This window comes from Ranitomeya variabilis (assembly GCF_051348905.1).
Source record: "Ranitomeya variabilis isolate aRanVar5 chromosome 1 unlocalized genomic scaffold, aRanVar5.hap1 SUPER_1_unloc_1, whole genome shotgun sequence".
NCBI lineage: Eukaryota > Metazoa > Chordata > Amphibia > Anura > Dendrobatidae > Ranitomeya > Ranitomeya variabilis.
In genome coordinates, this window is record NW_027507931.1 from 1,344,987 (window position 1) to 1,371,323 (window position 26,337).

At 41.9% G+C, this 26,337-nt stretch overlaps 1 protein-coding gene across 2 annotated transcripts in view; it reads right to left on the bottom strand.

Moving 5' to 3' along the window:
* The window catches only part of KCNJ15 (potassium inwardly rectifying channel subfamily J member 15), a 62,923-nt gene extending 37,476 nt beyond the window's left edge, over nt 1–25,447 (bottom strand). The window contains exon 1 of one of the 2 annotated variants that reach the window (XM_077278933.1): nt 25,196–25,447. In XM_077278933.1, the coding sequence (XP_077135048.1) occupies nt 25,196–25,380 (185 nt within the window). In that variant the 5' untranslated portion in view covers nt 25,381–25,447. Of the gene's footprint in view, nt 1–25,027 lie in introns of both variants that reach the window. The other variant, XM_077278934.1, reaches the window with a different exon arrangement.
* Nucleotides 25,448–26,337: the final 890 nt, after the last annotated feature.

The window sequence follows — 26,337 nt, forward strand, 5'->3', positions numbered from 1 at the left end:
ATGGATATGAAACGGTTTACTGTATGTAAACCATTTCTCATATCCTGTCGGGTTCGGTAATTATTTAGCAAAAGCCGGCAATTGAATTACCGGCTTTTCTGCTATATAGCTCTGTATAAAATATAAATATATGTGCATATATATATATATATATATATATATATATATATATATATATATATGAAAAAAATTGGAACAGCATCAAGTACTACCTTACAAAACATGCAGAGTTCTTCTGACCAGCAATCCAAAGATCACCAATAATAGATAAAAAAAAGAAGAGCAGCACAAAAGAATTGAAAAAAGTGGACTTTAATGCCTGAACGGCGTGGCCACGCCGTTCAGGCATTAAAGTCCACTTTTTTCAATTCTTTTGTGCTGCTCTTCTTTTTTTGAATCTATATATATATATATATATATATATATATATATATATATATATATATATATATATACACTAGATGGTGGCCCGATTCTAACGCATCGGGTATTCTAGAATATGTATGTAGTTTACAGTATTTATGAAGATTTAAGAATAATGCAATGAATACAGAGGATTCGGCCGGCCTGGGCGCAACCAATCAGTGAAGCGTGGTTCAAATCCCATGCCAATTCGCGGCTGGACTGCGCCTGTCGCTGACTGGTCGCGCCCGGCCGGGTGCGACCAATCAGTGAAGCCAGGGCTGGCTCCAGGTTTTTGAGGGCCCTGGGCAAAAGAGTCTCAGTGGGCCCCACCTTTAACACATACCACGATTCATGATGCACAGATACAGCAGAGAAATATAGCACAGCCACGTAGCATATAACACAGCCCACGTAGTATATAACACAGCCCACGTAGCATATAACACAAGCCATGTAGTATATAACACAGCCCACGTAGCATAAAGCACAGCCACGTAGCATATAACACAGCCACGTAGTATGTAACACAGCCATGTAGTATATGGCACACCCACGTAGCATATAACACAGCCCACATAGTATATAACACAGCCCACGTAGCATTTAACAAAAGTAATGTAGTATATAACACAGCCCACGTAGCATATAACACAGCCACGTAGTATGTAACACAGCCACGTAGTATATGGCACACCCACATAGCATATAACAGCCCACGTAGTATATAGCACAGCCACATAGTATGTAACACAGCCACATAGTATATGGCACACCCACGTAGCATATAACACAGCCCACATAGTATATAGCACAGCCATGTAGTATATAGCACAGCCATTTAGTATATAGCACAGCCACATAGTATATAGCACAGCCACATAGTATATAACAGCCCATGTAGCATATAACACAGCCTACGTAGTATATAGCACAGCCACGTAATATATAGCACAGCCACGTAGTATATAACACAGCCCACGTAGTATATAACACAGGCCACGTAGTTTATTGCACAGCCACATAGTATATAGCACAGCCCACGTAGTATATAGCACAGCCCACGCAGTATATAGCACAGCCCATGCAGTATATAGCACAGCCCACGTAGTATATAACACACCCCATGTAGTATATAACACAGCCCACGTAGTATATAGCACAGCCCACGTAGTATATAGCACAGCCCACACAGTATATAACAGCCCACGTAGTATATAACAGCCACGTAGTATATAGCAGTGTGGGCACCATATCCCTGTTAAAAAAAGAATTAAAATAAAAAATAGTTATATAGTCACCTTCCGGCGGCCCCCGGATCTAGCCCAGGACTTTAGTGATGCTCCCGCCAGGTCAGTTCCCAGTGATGCTTTGTGGCAATAACCCGTGATGATGTAGCGGTCTCGTGAGACCGCTACATCATCTGGGGTCATTACCGCAAAGCATTACCAGGACCGGAGCATCGCGAGGAGCGGAAAAAGCTGCCAAGGACACCGGAAGGTGAGAATATCACGATTTTTTCATTATTATTATTTTTAACATTATATCTTTTTACTATTGATGCTGCATAGGCAGAGAGAGAGAGATAAATTCTCCTGCCTTGAAAATCCTTCCAGGCATGCTCAGAGGGAAAAAACATGATATGTCGCTGGATTCCTGTGTGTGACGGTTAGCAACGGATCCTGCTTCCATAGGCTTCCATTATAGCCGATGACGGAGAGCGTAGGACCCGTCGCTGACCGATTTTCTGACGTGCAGAAAAAACATTCCTCTGAACGTTTTCTCTCCATGACGGACCGCTATTTTCCAACGGATCCAGTGCACGACGGATGAAACGGATGGCCATCCGTCACAATCCGTCGCTAATACAAGTTTATGGGAAAATGCAGGAACCTGCAAATTTTTTTGCAAAATCGCCGGATTTTGACATGAGACAAAAGATGGAAGTGTGAAAGAGGCCTAAACCTGTCGATATCATTTGGACCAGACAACCATCTAAGGGCCTGTGCACACAACATCCTTACTCTGACGGTGGAGTAGCCAAAGTTTTCCTAGGCGAGACCGCTTTAGGATAAGTAGTATATGGCACACCCACATAGCATATAACACAGCCCACGTAGTATATAGCACAGCCACATAGTATGTAACACAGCCACATAGTATATGGCACACCCACGTAGCATATAACACAGCCCAAGTAGTATATAGCACAGCCATGTAGTATATAGCACAGCCATTTAGTGTATAGCACAGCCACATAGTATATAGCACAGCCACATAGTATATAACAGCCGACGTAGCATATAACACAGCCTACGTAGTATATAGCACAGCCACGTAGTATATAGCACAACCACGTAGTATATAACACAGCCCACGTAGTATATAACACAGGCCACGTAGTTTATTGCACAGCCACATAGTATATAGCATAGCCCACGTAGTATATAACACAGCCCATGTAGTATATAACACAGCCCACGTAGTATATAGAACAGCCCACGTAGTATATAGCACAGCCCACGTAGTATATAGCACAGCCCACGCAGTATATAACAGCCCACGTAGTATATAACACAGCCACGTAGTATATAGCAGTGTGGGCACCATATCCCTGTTAAAAAAAGAATTAAAATAAAAAATAGTTATATAGTCACCTTCCGGCGGCCCCCGGATCTAGCCCAGGACTTTAGTGATGCTCCCGCCAGGTCAGTTCCCAGTGATGCTTTGTGGCAATAACCCGTGATGATGTAGCGGTCTCGTGAGACCGCTACATCATCTGGGGTCATTACCGCAAAGCATTACCAGGACCGGAGCATCGCGAGGAGCGGAAAAAGCTGCCAAGGACACCGGAAGGTGAGAATATCACGATTTTTTCATTATTATTATTTTTAACATTATATCTTTTTACTATTGATGCTGCATAGGCAGAGAGAGAGAGATAAATTCTCCTGCCTTAAAAATCCTTCCAGGCATGCTCAGAGGGAAAAAACATGATATGTCGCTGGATTCCTGTGCGTGACGGTCAGCAACGGATGCTGCTTCCATAGGCTTCCATTATAGCCGATGACGTAGAGCGCAGGACCCGTCGCTGACCGATTTTCCGACGTGCAGAAAAAACGTTCCTCTGAACGTTTTCTCTCCATGATGGACCGCTATTTTCCAACGGATCCAGTGCACGACGGATGAAACGGACGGCCATCCGTCACAATCCGTCGCTAATACAAGTCTATGGGAAAATGCAGGAACCTGCAAATTTTTTTGCTAAATCGACGGATTTCGACGTGAGACAAAAGATGGAAGTGTGAAAGAGGCCTAAACCTGTCGATATCATTTGGACCAGACAACCATCTAAGGGCCTGTGCACACAACATCCTTACTCTGACGGTGGAGCAGCCAAAGTTTTCCTAGGCGAGAACGCTTTAGGATAAAAAAAAAAACATACTTTTTCCTGAAGCAGCTTTGCTGGGGTCTTTTTCCTATCTTTCAACTACAATGAGTAGCTGGCTTCCAAATGTAGCCGCTCGAATGAACATTAACTGCTTCATGATTCCGAACCCTTGAAGAGGTTAAAAGAAGTAACAAAAGACTGAACATGTGCACGCACGTGTACTGCAATGTTGTTTTTACTCTGCTATGCATTATATTAATTTTTATGGTGGTTTCACTGCGCTTTTTCAGGTGTTTTCCACGCATCATTTGCCTAAAAAAACCTTGTGTGAGCATACACCGAAGGGCTCATTCAGACATCTGATTTTTCCTTTTACGAGAAAAACGGACCAATTATTATGATCAGACTTTGATCAGAGTGTGGTTCGAGTATAATCCGATTTTCCCCTACTAGGAAAACTGTTTTTCTGAAAGTTTTTCTACCTTGTCTAGTCTGACAGTCTGTACCGCACTCGGATGTCATCCAAAGTCTGAATTTTTCACGGACCCATTGACTTGCTTGGCGATTTTGATTCGACCCTCTGCATGTCTGCAATTTTCCACAGACCTCTCGGTCTGCGACAAATGTGTCTGGCCCCATAGACTATCACACGTACAAGTACCATCCATGAAAAACACGTGAAAATTAGATGAGCCCTAATATATGTACATTATATTACATTTTTTTGTAAATTTTGCAACATTTTCGGAGAACGTGACTTTTTGGATTATAAAAAGTTTAAGGTAAAAACAAAGATCATTTTTGATTTTGTGCATATCTCATGATCTACTTAAACCATTTTAAAGGATGCCGCACAAAAAAGTTAACAAATATCATAAGACAAAAAAAAAATTATGTAAAAAAAAATCTGAGAATTATGAATTGGGCTCAAAGTCTCCAAATCATGGACCAGGGGTGTCACGTGATCAGGATATAGAGAGCAGAGACGGGGGAAGGTGGCACTTTAGAAGGGTAGATATGTTACCAAAATTTTTTTTTTACCAGAACAAGGCAAAAGGGAAATCAGGAACATTTCTCTTATTAAATAAAATATTTATACATTTGTTTCATGGGTGATAATAAACTCTACACTTCTATACTTCCCACCATCAGACAAATATGTATATAGATGTTGGAATTTAAAAGAATAATAATAGTAAACTCCCTCACTATTATTTTGCCGGGGTCAGTTACAAAAATTAGAAACCATTAAAAGTGGAAACAAATAATAATAATAATAATGTCTCTAAAAATGACCATTTCAGCATAAAAACTCCCTACATTGTTGATTCAGATACTGCATACACATGCATTCGTCTAGTTTCAGCTCAGTAGCAAATTTTGTAAAGTAAATGAAAGATTTAGAATTTTTTGCATTTTTTTAAAGGTAGAGGTAAAAACATGGTAGGACATGCTGGCTCTATTCAAACACTAAAAGGACGTCCTATGACTTGTATATGCGTGTTGCCCGAGGGCTGAGACCGAACTCTTGAAAGGACAATGGTTCCATCAATATTAGATGGGAGAATGAAGTACGCCTCACCTGCCACCAAATTCCAACGCTGACCTTTACAGAAGAAGATCTTGACGGAACGTGAGAAAGGAGAGTGGCTTCAGGCTCTGTTCACATCTACTTCACAGACTTTCACTATATCTACTTGTACGACCGATAATAACTGCACCTGGAACACCCGAGCGATGCACGATGGGGGGCTTATTATGACAGAATTGGAGACAAAGGCTTTAAATTTGGGCAAATGGAGCACAACTGCAACAAAATTTTGCAATGGTTCTCCCTTCTTTAGAGCTCAATAGCTTCAATGTAAGGCTACCCCAACAAAGTATCATAGGACCCACCCACCAGGCATTGACATCGTAGGCGAGGAGATCAGGACAGCTGTTGTGGCAGCAGAAGGGCAGGTGAGGACCTAGGAGAGGAATAGAATGTACTTTATTATTTTAATAAAAAAGACAACAAAATAGGAATTGACCGGTGACGGTTTTGACAGCTTCCTGCCAATCGAATACTAAAAATTTCTGAATCAAAAAAATTGGGGAAATTCGTAACCTATTAGATCCATGACCCATGACACTTTTCAGTGTAATTTGCAATATCCTCTCATTCTTTGGTTCGAGTGTTGTCCCAGCAAAATTGGTACTATGAACAAGTATGGACACTCTATATATTATGCTTCGCTTATATAATGTTCCGCATTGCTTTACAGACATTATCCTCATTGTTCCCACCTAGATTCCCAATCAGTATGTCAGGAAATATAATGTAATATAAAATAATAATAATAATATTGCACGTTTGCATATATCTCAGCGCCCCCAGGGTGCTGCTGCCTTGTTGTGCTTGTTTGCCTTTGCAGCATTGACCGTGCTAATGTATTGTGATCCCTCACAGAATAATCTTATCAAATCTTTCAAAAGTTGCAGCCTACTATAATTAAAGCAGTTGAATGTTCTAGGAGAAACCATAAATAATATATGTACAATGTGAACCCAGTTCTTTATCACATCTATTCTTTATCTATGACCAATCCGTGACATCTATATACATATAATGCTGGTACATATTTCCATATGTTGCTTCATACATTTCACTTCAGGCGCTTATCTAGAAGGTCAGTGTCAGGGATCAGTATGTAATGAGGGCAATATAACTCGTCTTGTTGTCCAAACCTTCTGGAAAATGGCGTAAAATGGATTACTTATGTCTGGGGAAAAATCAAATGTTCTGAACACCCTAACCTATGGGTCATTCAAAATGAGTTTCTTCCACCAGTCCGGTATTGAAGCCATGATCCCCCCCCCCCCCCAGCACATGTATTATTTTTAGGGAGATATTGAATGTAGTTATTGTTTGTCCTTTGGCCCTCTAGCTCACTCTGCTTTTTGTTGGAACACAACATAAAGTAAAATTTATAAAATATATACATATAACATTGTTATAATTTGCCTTACTTTTCATTTTTCATTACGTTTTTTTATGTAGCAATTTTTTTACCCTAGCCCAAATCCTATCTATAGCCCTAATCTTAGCCATAGCCCAAATCCTAGACCCAATCCTCGCCCTAACCCTAGCACAATTCCTAGCCAAAGCCCTAACCCTAGACCCAATCCAAGCCCTAAACCTAGCACAAATCCTAGCCACAGCTCTGACCATAGCCCCATTCCTAGCCCTAACCCTTGCACATATCCTAGCCATATCCCTAACAGCAGCCCAAATCCTAGACCCAATCCTAGCCCTAACCCCATCACAATTCCTAGCCAAAGCCCTAACCCTAGACCCAATCCGAACCCTAAACCTAGCACAAATCCTAGTAACAGCTCTAACCCTAGACCCATTCCTAGCCCTAACCCTTGCACAAATCCTAGCCATATCCCTAACCCTAGCCGCAGCCCAAATCCTAGACCCAATCCTAGCCCCAACCCTAGCACAATTCCTAGCCAAAGCCCTAACCCTAGACCCAATCCGAACCCTAAACCTAGCACAAATCCTAGCCACAGCTCTAACCCTAGACCCATTCCTAGCCCTAACTCTAGCACAAATCCTAGCCCTAGCATTTGCCTCAATTCTTACTTTAAGAGAAAAAATGTGCACCCTCACAGAACTTGTCACTCAGGTCAATCTGGCCTATGGCTCCTGTCCCATGCTATGACATGGCTTCTGGCAGATATATCTATTCGCGCGATCGATTTGCTGAAGTGAATGGCAGGCCAGGAAGGTTAAATGTACTACAGATATTATTCTTCTTATTATTATTTTATGAAATGATTGCAAGTAAGAAAAGACTAGAGCTCATTATTGTGGTTAGGCGGGGTGGGAAACATGAAGCTGAATAATATTTAAGGGGGGCCATAGAAAAAAAAAGAATATTCAGCATGTAACTGCTCTTCTAAAAATCACTCCCACTGCTTTTTTTTAAGCCATGTTTAAAGGGATTTTCCCATGAACAAAGGTTCATCTTAATCAATAGATCTTGGAATAATAATAATTTCCACAATTGGATGTGTTTTAAAAAAAATATTCCTGTGCTGAGATAATCTGATAAATGTGCCCCCGCTGTGTACTGTGTAATGGCTGTGTCTGACTGTACAGGAACATGGTCTGATCATACCACATCTCCTGGGAAGAGGAGGGGGAGAGTGTACAGACATTTCAGTATGGGATCGCAGTTGATTCTTTCTGTGAGGTAAAACATTTCTCTACCTGCTTTTAAACAATGTTTTACTTTAAAGAAAGACTAATTTGTGATCCCATGTTGTCCTGTCTGTATACTCTCTTTTTGCTTCCCTCCACACATTTATAAGATTATCTCAGCACAGGAACATTTTATTTTATCACATCCAAATATGAAATTTATTATTATTCCAAGATGAATCTATTGATTAAAGTGAACTTTTGTTAATGGGAAAACCCCTTTAATTGACAGAAATATTTCTCATCCATTCATAAATCTCTGTAAATATATAACAATAAAGGCACATGCTAGGATTAGAAAAACATAGCTGCTTTCTTTAAAAAAAATGGAAGCAGCCATGTTATTCTAAGGGTTTGTTCGGGATTTGAAAACTATAACAATTGTATAATAAAGAAAACAAGGAAACCTGCAAGCATCACCGGGGAGGCCATTGATTAACCATGCCCATCCATGGAGGATATATATGACATCATCCCTGCAGGGACCACCGGAATGTTGCAGTGAACAAATGAGTAGTTGTTTATTATTATTATTATTATTATTATTATTATTTATTTATTTTTTTTAGTTTTAATTTATCAACTTTCTGGCCATTAGTTCATTTTATTTTAACATTACCGTGAACCGTTCTAAGGTTTTAAGAATTCTAAAATAAAAAAAAATGCTTAAAAATCACATTTCCTTTTTTTCTTTTTTTTAGAACACACATTAAATCAAACAGATCCTGATTTTCTCTTTTAAAAACAAACCCAGAATCATTGACAATTTTTTCCCTATTGGTCCGCTAATTGATGTAATTAGATTAAAGTCTACCATAGACCGCCAATCCAGTGCTGAGTTACAGTGGAAACATAACAGTGTCACGCATTGCTAACATACCATACGATACACAATGCAATATGTCCCACACTAAAGACAAACCATAAAGGAACACATCAGTATTGGGTTTGGCCCCAACCGGCAGCACCGGTAAAGGTACCTTCACACGAAACGACTTTACAACGAGAACGACAACGATTCGATTGCTGCAGCGTCGCTGTTTACATCGCTGTAGAGATGTCAAACACAGCAGCTCCAGAACGATGCAGGAGCGATCCTGTGACGTAACGGTGACGCACTTATCGTTCTCACAGGTCGTTAGCTCCATGTTTAACATTGCTGGAATCGTTGCTTTTGCTGTCAAACACGACGATACACGCCGATCTGACGACCAAATAAAGTTCTGAACTTTCAGCAACGACCAGCGATATCACAGCAGGATCCAGATCGCTGCTGCGTGTCAAACACAACGATATCGTTATTTAGGACGCTGCAACGTCACGGATCACTATCGTTATCGTTACAAAGTCGTTTCGTGTGAAGGTACCTTAAGTCATAGAAATATTGTCCAAGCTTAAGGCCCCGTCTCACATAGCGATTTACCAACGATCACGACCAGCGATACGACCTGGCCGTGATCGTTGGTAAGTCGTTGTGTGGTCGTTGGGGAGCTGTCACACAGACAGCTCTCTCCAGCGACCAACGATCAGGGGAACGACTTCGGCATCGTTGAAACTGTCTTCAACGATGCCGAAGTCCCCCTGCAGCACCCGGGTAACCAGGGTAAACATCGGGTTACTAAGCGCAGGGCCGCGCTTAGTAACCCGATGTTTACCCTGGTTACCAAAAAAAACCAAACAGTACATACTCACCATCTGATGTCCGTCAGGTCCCTTGCCGTCTGCTTCCTGCTCTGACTGACTGCCGCCGTACAGTGAGAGCAGAGCGCAGCGGTGACGTCACTGCTGTGCTGTGCTCTCACTGTACGGCCGGATCTCAGTCAGAGCAGAAAGCAGACGGCAAGGGACCTGACGGACATCAGATGGTGAGTATGTACTGTTTGGTTTTTTTTTACATTTATGCTGGTAACCAGGGTAAACATCGGGTTACTAAGCGCGGCCCTGCGCTTAGTAACCCAATGTTTACCCTGGTTACCAGTGAAGACATCGCTGGATCGGTGTCACACACACCGATTCAGCGATGTCAGCGGGACCTCAACGACCAAAAAAAGGTCCAGGCCATTCCGACACGACCAGCGATCTCACAGCAGGGGCCTGATCGCTGGTACGTGTCACACATAGCGAGATCGCTACTGAGGTCGCTGTTGCGTCACAAAACTTGTGACTCAGCAGCGATCTCGCTAGCGATCTCGCTATGTGAGACGGGGGCTTTAGTCAGGTTTTCCCATCACAGTGAGTTAAGTATAGTTCCAAGATATGTTATCAGCTTCCTCTTTGTGGGGATTCTGATAAAGGGGCTGCAGAAAGTAGAAGATGGACAAGATTTGTAGGTAAATCGTAAGAAATATAACTAGCCAATTCTTAGTGATGTCTTTGTTGAAAGTTTGGACAACCACTATAGAAAGCATGGATGATTCTAGTTGGCTTCCACCTACTGTATGCAAATTGCTGTCCCTCCTGTGGATAATTGATGTATGGATATGTATGGAGCTGATCATCTGCTATATGGCGTAAAGAATTTCGAGAGGATCACAAAAACTCAAGAGGAACCATTGACTAAACTTGGGGCATAGGACAGCCCTAAGCAACGGAGAAGACCAGTGGTCCCCAACCAACTATTTATTTCATCAACCAGTCGCAGATTTTAAGGACATATAGAATTGTAGCAGCCCCTGTAATGCCACAGATTAAGGACTACTGGTTCTGGCCATAGGACAGAAGGCAAAATTTATGCTAGCTGAAGCTACAGTAGGTTCTCCTGCCATAAAGCTTCCAGTTGCGAGCCATGGATGATCCAGAACTAGCACCAGGAGGCAGTGTTATTTTGAGTTTTTCTACATGCTCCTCTCCTCCTTCAAGACCACTTGTCTTCAGTACAAACAAAACATCTAAAGTTTCAGATTTCGTGCAGCAGAATGCAAAGCTCATTGTAGCAAATCTACTGAACAAGAACACATGTTTTTTTTTACCAAGCTATTCAAAACCTGCACCCATCCGACTGGTTTCTCTTGTTCCAATTCCTCCATGGTGAACTTTTGAGACAGCAATTACTTCATAGTGATGAACTTATCCGTGCAGATTGGTCTGCGATGTAGCGCTATGCTGTACGCCATCTGCCCTAGGACTTTGGATTTGGAAAGTAAACTTTATTGCTCCTGATAAACTGATAAAGAGAATAAAACTAAGTAGAGACGTGTCATTGAAGGGAATGTCACCTTCACTGAGATGGCCCAGAAAATATGAGCCAGCCAGTCCCAGCTCCAAAACAAAAAAAGTCTATTTGGGCAGTAATGCGTCTCAGGTAGCTCAGTCACCTTGCAGCACTGGAGACCTGGGTGTGAATCTACCCAAGAAAAGGAATGGATGTGAAGGTGTGTGTCCTCCAATGCGGCATCCTAAAAAACTTCTTGTGAGGCCACATCCAGCTCCAGGCTTGTGCGAGCACTCGGTTGATAGAGTCCCTGTGGGCTACAACTTCAGAAAATGGTCACTAAAGTTAGGTGTACAAACATGGCAGGCACCGGGATCTTCAGTTAGTTGGCATGACAATGCTATTGGCACCCATAACTTTGTTGGGCAGTCAGAAGGTACAACCTTCACCTATTTCCATATATCAGTTGTGGAAAGAAAGAGATCGATCGATAGATAGATAGTAGATAGTTAATACATAGATGATAGATAGATAATAGATAAATAATAGATTGATAGATAGATAGATAGATAGATAGATAGATAGATAAATGGTAGATAGATAATATATAGATAGATAATAGATGATAGATAGATAAAAAGATATATAATTGATTGATAATAGATAGATTGATATAGATGATAGATAAATAATAGATAGATAGATAGATAGATAGATAATAGATAGATGATAGATAACAGATGGAAAATCTATCTATCTATCTATCTATCTATCTATCTATCTATCTATCTATTATCTAAGACATTAGATTCATCAGTATTTGAAGCCAGATCATAAAACAAATGTGTGACACAACTGATGTCTGGAAATCCAACGTAAAACAGGTAATATACACAGAGGCTCTTTATAAGGAGACTAGATGGTAGCCCGATTCTAACGCATCGGGTATTCTAGAATATGTATGTAGTTTATTTATGAAGATTTTAGAATAATACATTGAATACACAGGATTCGGCCGGCCGCGACCAATTAGCGAAGCGTGGTTAAAATCCCGCGCCAATTTGCGGCCGGACTGCACCTGTCGCTGATTGTTCACGGCCGGCCATGTAGTATATAACAGCCCACATAGTAAATAGCACAGCCACGTAGTATATTGCACAGCCACGTAGTATATAGCACAGCCCACGGAGTATATAGCACAGCCACGTAGTATATAACACCACGGAGTATATAGCACAGCCAAATAGTATATAGCACAGCCCACAGAGTGTATAACAGCCCACGGAGAGTATAACAGCCCACATAGCATATAACACAGCCACGTAGTTTTTAACAGCCCACGTAGCATATAACACAGCTCACATAGTATATAACAGCCCACGCACGCAGTATATAACACAGCCCACGTAGTGTATAACACAGCCCACGTAGTGTATAACACAGCCCACATAGTTTATAACACAGCCCACTTAGTATATTGCACAGACCACGTAGTATATAGCACAGCCCACGCAGTATATTGCACAGCCCACGCAGTATATTGCACAGCTCACGTAGTACATTGCACAGCCCACGTAGTATATTGCACAGCCCATATAGTCTATTGCACAGCCCACGTAGCATATTGCACAGCCCATGTAGTATATTGCACAGCCCACGCAGTACATTGCACAGCCCATGTAGTATATTGCACAGCCCACGTATTATATTGCACAGCCCACGTAGTGTATAACACAGGCCACGTAGTGTATAACACAGGCCATGTAGTGTATAACACAGGCCACGTAGTGTATAACACAGCCCATGTAGTATATTGCACAGCCCACGTAGTATATAGCACAGCCCATGCAGTATATTGCACAGCCCACGTAGTACATTGCACAGCCCACGTAGTATATTGCACAGCTCACGTAGTATATTGCACAGCCCACGTATTATATTGCACAGCCCACGTAGTATATTGAACAGCCACGTAGTATATAGCAATGTGGGCATCATATCCCTGTTAAAAAAAAGAATTAAAATAAAAAATAGTTATATACTCACCTTCCGTTGGCCCCGAATCCAGGCGAAGCGGTTACCGACGCTCCTTGTGCGCTCCGGTCCCAAGAGTGCATTGCGGTCTCGCGAGATGATGACGTAGCGGTCTCGCGAGACCGCAACGTCATCATCTCATGAGACCACAATGCATGGAGCCGTCACCGGAGCGTCGCGAGGAGCGGGGAAGGCCTGTTCCTGATCCGAGGGGCCGACGGACAGTGAGTATATAACGATTTTTTATTTTTTTAATTTTTTTTATTTTTTTAGCATTAGATCTTTTAACTATTGATGCCGCATAGGCAGCATCAATAGTAAAAAGTTGGTCACAGGGTTAATAGCAGCGGTAATGGAGTGCGTTACCCACGGCATAACGCGGTCCGTTACCGCTGCCATTAACCCTGTGTGAGCGGTGACTGGATGGGATTATGGAGCGGGCACTGACTGCGGGGAGGAAGGAGCGGCCATTTTGCCGCCGGACTGTGCCCGTCGCTGATTGGTCGTGGCCGTTTTGCCGAGACCAACCAGCGACTTGGATTTCCATGACAGACAGAGGCTCCGACAAATGAATATCCGTGACAGACAGAAACATCAAGTTACAGGATAACCTGGGGGGTCTGACCACTGGGACCCCGAATAATGCTGAGGTCAAGAATCTGGAACCCCCAAGAACAGGGCTGCGCAACCTCATCCCTCATTCATAGTCTATGGGACTGCTGGAATAACCCAGCGGTGTACTCGGTAGTCCGTTAGACAATGAATGGAGTCTGTGCATCTCAGTTGTATGCCTGATTTCATAGTAGGGCTGCAGTACCTCATTTTCAGGGTTCCAAGATCTCGAGATTGCTGGCGTTCCAAGTGGTCGACCCATAGTGATCAGTAAGTTATCCCCTATTCTATGTATAGGGGATAACTTTAATGACAACCCCCATGGCAGTGATGATGTCATTCATAAAAAAAAACCTGTAGACTTTGTGGAAACTGTCTAACGCTGTAAAACTTTGTTAGTTGCCCATAGCAACCAATTACAGCATAGCTTTCATTTTACAGGAGCAGTTTATGAAATGAAAGCTGAGTTCTAATTGGTTTCTACGGGCAACAAAGACAGTTCTGATAAATGAGGCCTAGCAGTTTTGCCTTTAAGTTTTGCTTTTAGGATATATTTCCTAATTTGGGTTGGAGCAGCGTTAAATACAACCGTTAAATTGGAAAATGAAAGAAAAATCACGAGCACGAAGATTTTAATAATCAGAAAAGAAAAAAAAAAAAGAATGAAAGCAAAATCATTTACGTAGTATGCGATTCTCTGGTCTCGGGGTCAATAATACAGAATATGCTTTTATTGGCCGAGTTCTAGTAGAAAAGTCTGTTACTTCAAAGAAGTCGCGTCTACTTGAGGCCAGTGAACACAGTCTGGCGGTTCTATTGACATGGTGGAGGAAGAAACAACAGGAAACAGCACTTTGTCAGGGAAGCTGCCTTATTCCATCTGTCAGGACGGAGAATTCAGCTTACACCAGAGAGGTCGGGGTGTGAAGCTGTAGTGGAACTACAAGTCCCAGCAATCAGATCTTCATCTGATTGGTCACTAGGCTAAAAGGGTTGTGCCACAATCACATGACTGGTGATACATTTCTGATCGCTGGGGGGCCCACCAATCATAAGGTAAAGGGGTCCAAAATCACTGGTTGGAATGGATCGATGGTGGAGAATATGCACGCACGGCCACGGAACATGCAAGATGGCGACTAAAATAGTCACTTGAACCATCCGACGCTTGGCACAGGAGCCGCGATGGCTACACAGTCCTCGTTATATATACAGACGAAGTCCAGTAAATAAACATATTTTAGAAATGCGATATAATTGTAGAGCCTACATTTCTACATTTCTACAAGGTTGAGTTCTTCCCTCTCAGACAAGACTAATCCTTTCCTCAAGTTACATAACATTAGACTGGTTCTGCGTTAATAAATTACCCATGAACAGAATACACTTAGTTTTAGTGCTGGCCGGGCAGAAAGCTGGAAGGATTAATGTGGTGGATTTCCTAAAGATAGATAGATAGATAGATTCAGATTCAATCTGTTCAATCATGTCGGACCCCTGTAGGCCATTTCTTGCCTCCCCCCCCCCTGTATTTTACAGCTTCTTTCAGATGCTTGATGTTCTTTCGAGTAATTTTTAATGGTTTCTGGCCAACAGGCCTTCAGTCTTCCCGGTTTCCTTTTACCACTGACTATTCCGAGTAGCATCTCCATTTCTAGTAATTTCACCCTCACCAGACTTGCAAAATAAGTCAGCTGTCTGATGATCTTGCCTTCGAGGGTATCTCTTATATGGTCAAGACCATCTTTGCTGGATATCTTTGCTGTCCATGGGATTATAAGAAGTCTTCTCCAGCACCACAACTCAAAGTCATCAATTTTCCTTCTGTGTCCTCATCTCACAGCCATATGTTGAAATTAGGAAATCAATTGTCTTAATCAGTTTTTATTTGATGGTAACTGAGCTGTCCTTGCATTCCCATATTTGGTCCATGCTCACCATGGATGACCACAACACCCAAACCCCCAGTGCTAATCGACACTTGATCTATGCTTTTGTACCACCAATGTGATTAATGAGGGATCCAAGAAATACAAAGTTGCCACCACTGCTATTTCTTCATCCTTGATCGTTATGTGGATTTCCTCTTCGGAGCTCGTCAGGATTTTGGTTTTCTTGATGTTCAGGTAAAACCCCATTTTCTAAGTTTCTCCCACCAACTTCAGGATCAACTTCTTCAGTTCCTTCTCTCTCTCTCTCTCTCTGCAATCAGGGTTATATCATCTGCATATCTTAAATTACTAATGGTTCTTATCCTTATTTTCACCCCAAAACTTGAATAATCTAAGTCCAGCTTCCTCGTGATTACTTTTGTGTAAAGCGCCCAAGTGATGTAGTTGTGGGTGAGCTGCTGCTGCCACTCATTCTGGCACTCTACAGACAACACGTGTCCCCTTCCCGATGTGCTGCTATGTGAGGGGTGCATTAGAGTTACTTCTGGTCCATGAGCCTCCATTGACTACAGGTTTTCTTCTTCTGGAACATTGGCAGCAATCAATCCAGAGGACACAGGATTCGTAAAAACAATCAAACTTTTACTTGGAGTCTTTAAAACAGGCATATAGGATAAAGCCCAATGGGTTGCCGTCTTTCCCACAGGTATCGTACAAAACTTCAGCCCTGGTTCTCGCTATGGGTAGTGTGTTCCTCTTGCTATCTTCTCTAGCACTAGGAATACTTCTCCACCACTAGCAGTGCACCCAGATTGCAACATCTCCTGCCTCTTAGAGTTTGAGTCCATCTTTCCCTGTAGCTTCACAAGCTAAATGCACCTAAGGGCCATGATATCCACGTCGAAGTTCCCAGGCCGGTAGACGGAATCACACGGAAAGGTATTTTTGGCAATCCACTGCCAAGAGTATTAGGACCAATTTGTCCAAGCAGCCTATAAGGCTAGAATGCAGCCCCAGTAGATATTATCCTTGACAACATGCCAGAATATAAATACATTTAACCCCTTAAGGTACCTTTACACTAAAGGACTTTGCAACGATAACGGTAGTGATCCGTGACGTTGCAGCGTCCTGGATAGCGATATCATTGAGTTTGACACGCAGCAGCGATCTGGATCCTGCTGTGATATCGCTGGTCGTTGCTGAAAGTCCAGAACTTTATTTGGTCGTCAGATCGGCGTGTGTCGTCGTGTTTGACAGCAAAAGCAACGATGCCAGCAATGTTTTACAATGGTAACCAGGGTAAATATCGGGTTACTAAGCGCAGGGCTGTGCTTAGTAACCCGATATTTACCCTGGTTACCATTGTAAATGTAAAAAAAAAACAGTACATACTCACATTCTGATGTCTGTCAGGTCCCTGGCCGTCTGCTTCCCGCACTGACTGTGAGCGCCGGCCGTAAAGCACAGCACAGCGGTGACGTCACTGCGCTTAGTAACCCGATGTTTACCCTGGTTACCCGGGGACCTCGGCATCGTTGGTCGCTGGAGAGCTGTCTGTGTGACAGCTCTCCAGCGACCACACAGTGACGAAACAGCGACGCTGCAGCGATCGGCATCGTTGTCGATATCGCTGCAGCGTCGCTTAATGTGACGGTACCTTTAGTGTCAGGGAGCAGACCATCAGCTCCACCACTCCTACATTTGCGTAGAGGTTGAAAAGAAAAAGGAGAGAGGATACATCCTTATCTTGTGCCCTTTTTGATCTGGAACAATTCTATGTCTCCCTAGGTGGTTTGAACTGTAGCATCTTGATTGTCACAAAGTAACCTGATAACTTGTGCCTGCACTCCTACTTTAATCGGTGCTTTGCAAGGCTCATCATGCTCAGCACAGTCAAAAGCCTAGGTTTAATCAAAGAAGCACAGGTAGAGCTTCTTCGGGTGCTCCCTCGTCTTTTCTATGATCCACCTCAGGTTTGCGATTTGATCGCGATGTGGAATCTATATCAAATATTCATCTGCAAAATTGCTATGAAAAATACAGTAAAAAAGAATGTACTTAGTGCATAGATTGGCCAATATATGTGAGCTCACTGTGAAGTCAAGGCATCCTTCAAAAGTTGGGTCCCTGTCCTGATATGTCACCTCTCCTGGCCAAAAAAGCCTACAATTTATGGAGCAGGAATGGACCAGCTAACTACTTAAAATCACCTATGGCTGATGGGAGTGGGAGTGCACATGTCCAAAAAGGCTTTGATACAAATAGAGAAAAAGAGCTGCACATCCAAGCTAGTGTAAACAGGTGCCAACCAAAAAAAGCATATAACTTTAAAAACGATAAAGGTTGCACCATGATTTACCAAGAATGATTCCTCTAGAACATGGAAACTGCATTACTGTGACAGAAAATTGGGAAAATCGAATCAGTAAAATATATCATTAATTAGAAAGCAATCCTGCCACTTAGTGAAAAATAACATCAACTGATTAAATGAGTAAAACCAGTGAGCTGTCTCAAGACTTTTGCAACCTTATTGTTGCAAAACATACTGATACAGAGGAATTTCTGAACAACTTGAAGGCTCCAGTGAGCACTGTTGAAACCATAATCCGGAAGTGGAATGAACATAATTTCACCATAAACCGTCCACAACCAGGCGATCCCCACAAGACTTCAGACAGAGGAGTTAAAACAATTATCAGAAGAGTTGTCCAAGAGCCAAGGAACACCTGTGGATAGCTACAGAAAGACCTGCAAACAGCAGGCACAATTGCTTCAAAGAAAACTATAAGTAATTAACTCAACCTGGGTTGATACCTGTTTGACGTCCAATTTGATCTCCAGCTAAATAACCAGACTAGTGGAAACACTATTGCTATGTACAGAATCAATAACTTCTAATCAATATTAAGCAAATGGGTCTCAAAATAATTTGATTTATAAATTCTTGCACTGAACTTTTATAAATCAAATGATTTTGAATGCATTTTCACTCTGACACCCAAGTATTGGTATTATGGTAAATGTTGGGTCTTGGGTTTCCCCCCTCCCCTCTCGGACTGGGACCCATGTGTTTGTTAATATTGATTAGAGAAACATAGCAAAGAGGGGAAGTTCCAAGGGAGAAACCACAGCCACATTAAAATGGAGAGACATTTATAAATTCTCCCACTAGTCATACAAATTTATACACCTGATGAAGGCTCTTTGTGAGCAGAAACGCATTGTGTACTTACACTACATGTCTCCAGTTTTTTATGACACTAGTCATTTTTAGCAATCCCTTTAATTGACATGTTAGTTTTTTTTTTCTTATTTATAACCTTTGAGAATAAACAAAACTTCTGTACATAGCAATAGTGTTCCCACCAGTCCGGTTATTCAGCTGGAAATCAAACTGGGATCAAACCATTAAACAGAAGCACCTTCAGAAATTATTTTATCCCTATACTACCACTTGGACCTGTGGCCATGCCAGGAGGAGCACAGCTCCACGCATAACCTCAGTGGAGGATCCCATTCACATGCTAAACACAATCAAGTCTCATGCCTACTGCACTACGCTTCCAGGTGAGCACATATATATCACCCAGACATCTATCTTTACACTATCTTTTTATTGCACTTAGGTAGCGCTCCTGTATTTCCTTTCTCCAACAGTTTCCTGCAAAGAAAAATCCATATCAAGCGCATTTACTGTTTGTTCAACAACATTTAGACAAGCCTGTGAAATACTGGAATATAGTCTGGTCAGATGAGATAAAATGGAACTGTTTGAATGCCATAATATGCACCATGTTTGGAGGCCAAAAGGCACTGCATGTCACCCCAAATACACCAACTGTGAAGACTGGAGCTGGGGACATCATAGTGTGGGGCTGTTTTTCAGCATACGGCACTGGCCAACTGGATGTTATCGAAGGAAGAATGAATGGAGAAGTATACTGAGACATTCTTCCTAAGAATCTGCTGCCATCTACCGAAATGATGAAGATGAAACGAGGGTGGACATATCAGCAAGACAATGATCACAAGTACACAGCCAAGGAAGCTCTCAATTAGTTTCAGAGAAAGAAAATAAACTGCTAGAATGGCCGAGACAATCACTGGACCTGAATCCAATAAAAAATGTATGGAAGAAACTAAAGCTCAGCGTTCATATAAGGAGCCCACGGCACCTTCAGGATGTGAAGAGTGTTTTTGTGGAAGAATGGGCCAAAACCACACCTGAGCAATGCCTGTGACTAGTTTCTCCATACAGGAGGCGTCTTGAAGCTGTCATCACCAACAAAGGGTTTTGTATGAAGTGTTAAATAAATTTCAGTAAGTGTGTTCAATACTTATTCCATGTGTCATTTCTAATTATTAAACATAATTTATGGACACCTATGGATGATTTCTTTGCCTGAATTTCATGTCAATAGCACTTTAGAAATGTATTTACTTTAGAAAATTGGTGATGTGTTTTTGGCATATATGTATTATTATGGACAGCGAGATCATGAGGTCGGCCAGTGCGTCATTTTCCAGCCTTACCTAGTACGATCTGGTACTTTATTCCGGATATTTTTACTTCTGAACAAGTAACTTTCTCGGTGTTTGCAGTAAGCGGAGTTCAAGGAGTGCTTGTTGTGTGAACACTTAAGACGATTCACCATCTCATAAAAGAGAAAGCGACTGTAAATTGTAACCTTTGTGCTGGTAAACAGCGAGAACAGCAGAGCGGGATCAGTGGGTTCATTAATGCTGAGTGCACGCGTCGCGTTTTTTAATGAGTTATTACAACGCGGATTTGTCACAAAACCTGGAGGGATTCCTGAATCCAGCAAAGTGATCGTGAACCCTGAAGTCTCGGGCACACGTTGCTTATTTGTGACTTGCTGATTTGGTGCAGATTCAGATCAGCAGCATGTTAACTTGTTAATTTTTTCAGTATTTTTTTCACCCATTAACTTTAATGAAGTCAGTTAAAAGCACTATAAAAATGTAGATTTAAAAATGATAGCGGATTTACTGTGTTTTTTTGGTATCTTTTTTGACAAATCATAGCTGACATCAACCCCTTAGCCCGATTGCCACAGAACCAGAACAATTGGGAAGAGTGAAGGTAAAGTGCCAGACTTGGAGCATCTAATGTGCTGTGCCACTTCTTTCGCAGCTGTGGGACTGGTATTTTTAGGCTAGGAAGGGCCCAATAACCAGGGACCTTCACAGCCTGATAATATAAGCCTGTGGCTGTCTGCTTTACCTTTACTGGTTACAGAAAATGGGGAAGACCCCAAGTCGTTTCATTTATTTAATCATAAAAAGCTGTCCAATAAGCAACAAAAGGGGGAAATTTTATAAATTTGTTGGGGAGTTGTGCATTTATATGTCCGTCTGTCTATATCTATCTCTATAGCATTGATTGCTGTGCAAAACTGCATTGAAAATGAGGCAAAGACACAATTCTTTGCAGGTTCCTTTTTCAACACGAAGAGATGCAGATATGGTGCATACATTTTTACATCCAAACACTCAACGTTTGCACATACCCGAACATATGTAGCAGAGATTAACACGAAATTTAAAGGGACACTCTAGACAAAAGTGAGTGCACGGCCTGAGGAGGTGGAGTATGATACGGGCATTAAACGGGGCCTCTGAAACGTTAATATTGGCAACCTATTAACACTTGATGATCGGTAGGTGTCTCATGCCCTGCCTCATTCAAAGCCCATGGCTGATAGCTATTTTATCTTCCCCTCAACCTCCCCTAATACACATGCTTGGCTAGGCAAGGTATATGGATCCCTAAAGGTCGGGTAAGAAGTGTGCACAGTGCAACCGAGTTGTGCCAAACTTCAAATTGCAAAAACCTCTATATCCACTTATCACTATGTCTTGTAGGCCTCCTACTACATAGGAGGATCACACCCGGCCCCGGGGGCATAGCACCTGTACTAATGCTATGTTTGTATAGAAGGGGAGTGCTAATTTATTGCATATAAATATGTAGTATTCGTAATGATCCCTCCTGCTCATCTGTTTCATATTTTTCTGTCTTCCCAATCTCAAGTTTCTTTATATCTTGTTCATATTTATGGATGTTGATAACTTGCAAGGCCGGAAAGAATCGTCACAAAATTAATTTATAGGGATGCTGTTACAATTCGAAATGTTAATCACTAATCTAAAACCTTTTGCAAATACCACCGTTGTCTAGGCCTTAGGACACCACTGATATAAAGCCCTTCATTAGATATAGCATCCAGTTAAGTCATAGGTAGTCAGGTGAAGGGTTTACCCCAGATATCCAAGACATTATTCCTAGAAGCTACCGATCAATTATCCTTGATCACTGGAACATACAGTCACAATCTAACGTCACACTGCTAAATACGAGACTTTGTGAAGGCCACATCTACAGTAGCTTCCAACTGGATAACGACCACACAAAAGGAAACAAATCTGATAATAATCTGCACCACGGATTCAGACAGATGGAAAGGAGCTGATAGTTGACACCATCCACTATGATTGATGTGAACCTACTAAAAAAACTTCTTCTTGAGATGGGCAACCAAACTAAGACCAAGAGTGCTGAATATGGGATCTGAAGGGATTGGAGTGGTTTGGAGGAGATAGTGGCACTGACAGCACTAGAAGGTCTAGACTAGCACAAAGCTTTGTAGATGACATGTCCCACCAATACATGTCTAGTTGTGGAAATAGCATATACTCATACAAAATGGACCAGATCCAACCATGTCTAAGTGTCCACATCAAAGCAAACTAAACCGAATTTGCCAATTATGACAAGATTGGTCAAACATTTTAAACCTATGTGGGCTTCCCAAGTCTCTGCCAACAGACATGGCTGGAGAAGGAAGGTTTGGACATGTTAAATTCCAAGGGCTGAACCTTTTGTCTGTAAGGAAGATAAACAACTGTCAGAGGTGTCTGGGAGTGGAATATTAATCACTGAAAACTCGTGCACACAGGCCTGGACCCTGTGGCCATGTATGTGATGAGGTATGGATATTTTAACAGTCAAATGGCCATCAAATTATATCTCCGACTGGTGACTCCTCACTTTAGGTTTGGGACTTTGATAACAGTTGCAGAGCACTGCCTTCTTCACATCCTCGGAAAGAAAAAAAATATTTCATGGAGTCTCTTAAAAAAAAAAACACACATCAACCCAACAAACAATAAAATACTAAACACTGTAAACACTGATAGCGATCAGGTAAACGAAGGAGACAAAGTCTACTGCCCAGGGATGAGTCTAGGTGAATTGATTCAGATGTTTGCGTTCCCAGCCCCATTCCGGAGCTTATACATGTATTATTGATTTTTCCCACTCTCACAAATCAAAGGGTTTTATAATTTCACTTACATTTCAACCTGAAAAAAAAATATTAAAGCAATCTAAAATCATGGCTGTTACATTATATGACCAGTATTCTGCCTGCATTGCATCATGTCGACCTTTGTATCCAATTCTTGGCCATAAATTAGTCATGTTCCTTCATATAAGCTAAGACACCGTCCGTTGACATTTGGATCTGTCACGTCGGAATTTTTTTATTTGGCCAGTGGTTGATTGTAAGAAAAAAATTACCAGTTGCTTGTACTTATTTATGGGGGTATTTTTGTTTTCTATTTTTCTCCGTACTGGTTATTTTTGGTTTTTAGTGTCTGCAGTGTTATCAGTTGGACAACCAATCGGTGGTGTATATGGAAACAATGTCTGTGGCAAGCTACACTCGTAGCCTAAAAATTCAGGTGTGAAGCAAAGATTTTCAATATGATTCTCCCAAAATTCCAGGAAGTTGAGATATAGCGAGTTGTTTGCAGAGGTCTTCTGACCTACTTTAGCTATCCAGGCACTGCTTGTGACATGGTGACCCTGCAGAATAAAAATAAATTCTATTTTTGACTCTCGGAGCTGTTTCTGGACCCCTATGAGGGGTCCCGGAGGGATACCTGCAGTCACATCTGGGTTGTCAATAGCTTTAAAGTCCTCCATATACAACAGAACTATGGACGGACGAATGGTTGTTTGTCGGCAGAAAAAAAAATCTCAGAATGCATCGGTCGTGTCACATTTTTCCCCCAATGATATAGTTTGTGCTTATAGACGGGTGAAAAAATCCAGCACACCCAAATCAGTCCTTTAAATGAAATCGAAATCGAGCATTCGTCAGTCGGCCATTGGTCAAAACTATAGAGGCAGCTGATGATAATTCATTATGGTCAGCAATTTTTTATAGACTTTTAGGAATTTTTTTTTAAGAAAAATTGAGTTCACGCATGTATGTGTAAGTCAATAGGAAATTATTAAATGTGCTCCAAACAGTGTGTTTTTTGTGTTGTGAGAATGCTTTATTTTTCACACTTTTGGTGCTATTTTTCGACAACGTACAGAGGTTGATGGCATTTTTTTTTTGCATCTTTACTTAGGTTTCTCTATTAGGCAGGAAAATAATGTATGTGTGAATAACAAAAAACACGGGCGATGGGACGTTGTCAGCACAGTCCTTGCAAAATGATTGATAGTACAGCGTGCGCAGTAATAATGTGCCAGGATGTGGTTAAAAGGAGAAGGAAACTGAACAACAACCTTCCCTAATAACTAAGAAAGTCCTAATTCAGTGTAAACACGGTCTAATGTCGGTGCGCTCTGCCTTCTTGACCACGATATTCTGAATTACAGTAATGTTGTCGTTTTTGCAGCAAATACCAAAAAAAAAAAATGCTACAAAAATGTGAATGCGTAAAAAGTTTGCAAAAAGTTTGCAAAAAGTTTTTTAAAAAGTAAGCTCTTTTAGGGAAAGTTCAACTACATGGCAGGGCTGTGCCGTGTGTGAATATACCTTTACAGAGTCACACTAACCTTTTCCAGGTTCCTGAAAGTCAAATTTGCAAAGATATTGATCCCACTCAAGTCATTTTTGCCTTTCCATGCTGGGTGACTACTACCCCAGACTTTTTGGTTTTGGTGATCACCCTGCTATCTCCACTAATACTTTTTGATGTCTAATGTACCATAAAAAAATGTAGCAATATAAGAAAGTAAAGAACAATGCAGGGATCCCTATGGCAGAGCGGAGTTTGTCACCTGGCGCGCCTGCTTTTTCTTAGACCTGCAGGTAAACAAACTCCATGCCACCAGTGCTACATCTGGAACTTTGCTGGGTGCTACAATCTTATTTGCAAAGTTGTTAACATTGTGTTGTGAGGGTGCAATGTCCTCTCCAGGTATTAACTCTATCATCTGAGATCCCAGAATGTCTGCAGCTTCTTACCTGTAAGAGTCCAGTGTACACAGTTCTTAAGCCATGTCCTCAGCTGCAGCTTCTTAGCAAACAGTTCTCAGACACCCAGGAACAAGTCAGCTCAAGTCAGCCAGCACCTGATGCTATGAAGTCTAGAGCAGGGCAGAGGAATCTGAGACTTCTAGTGATGTCACTTACCAGCAGGTCTTAAAGGAAATCTCCAGCCCAGGACATGTCCCTATGGCATAGGACATCCACGCTCCTCTGCAGTCAGTCCAAATGCTGAGACATACACCTGACTTGAAGGAAATGGTTGGACTCGCGAGGAATGCGGGTGATCGTGGATTCTTGTTTGCCACCCTTTCATTGCCAGTGTTTAGCATATCATAGCTACAGGTTAATGAGTACAAAAGCAAAGATCGCAGTCAGGCGTTACACCGGCTGAAGTTTGGCAACGACTGGTTTTGCAGAAGTGTGAAAAAGTTGCGACGTCTCGAATTAAACTTTTAAAATGACTCAAGAAGTTACGAAAAAGTGATCACATTACTAGTAAGAATGCAAAGGCTTTACAGAAAGGAGGAGACTTCTTTTTTTCTGTTTTGCCCCAACTCAAAACCAACTCCAAGACGGTAGCAATGGGCAGTCCGGCTCTTTTTGGCTCTCTCATCTCCGCTCACCAAGAACTCTTTTGGATCCTAAATGGATCCCTATTAAATAGCTGTTCGCAATATGTGAACACATATTTAAAATGACGTGAATGTGTCCAAAACCCCGCCTACTTGCAGTCAGGTAATTAAATTGGTGAATGGGTGGAGTTTGGGTCAGGTGCGTGGAGTTACATCCTCCGATCCCCAAAATTTTACACCCAGTGAGAGCCAGAGAATTCAGTTCCATCGTTCACAGCAGGGAGCCGGCTCTTTGTACCGGATCGTTCACGAACGACCCATCACTACAAGACAGGAGGGTCCTGGGCCTGATTGCCCCCTTCATAACCTCTCCATGGCCTTTGTGGTGGTTGTGGCTGGAGAGGAGAGTCGCTGCATTAGTACTGGATCACATTGTAATATAAGCTGTGCCCCCTTCTCTGAAGCCCCCAAGAAAGCAACTCTGACTAACGACCGCCCCTGAGTAAATATTTACCAATCGGTGGTCATTTAACACCACCAGACCGGATAATGTAAATGCACCTTCAAACTATGGTATGGGCACTCTTGGTTTTACACTGCTGCTCTGGATGTAACTTACATCCGAAAGAAGTGCAATTGACGTGACAGATGATTGACTGCAGGGGTAACGTGTTAACAAAGTGACACGATCCCCAGAAGATCCAGCACCGATGT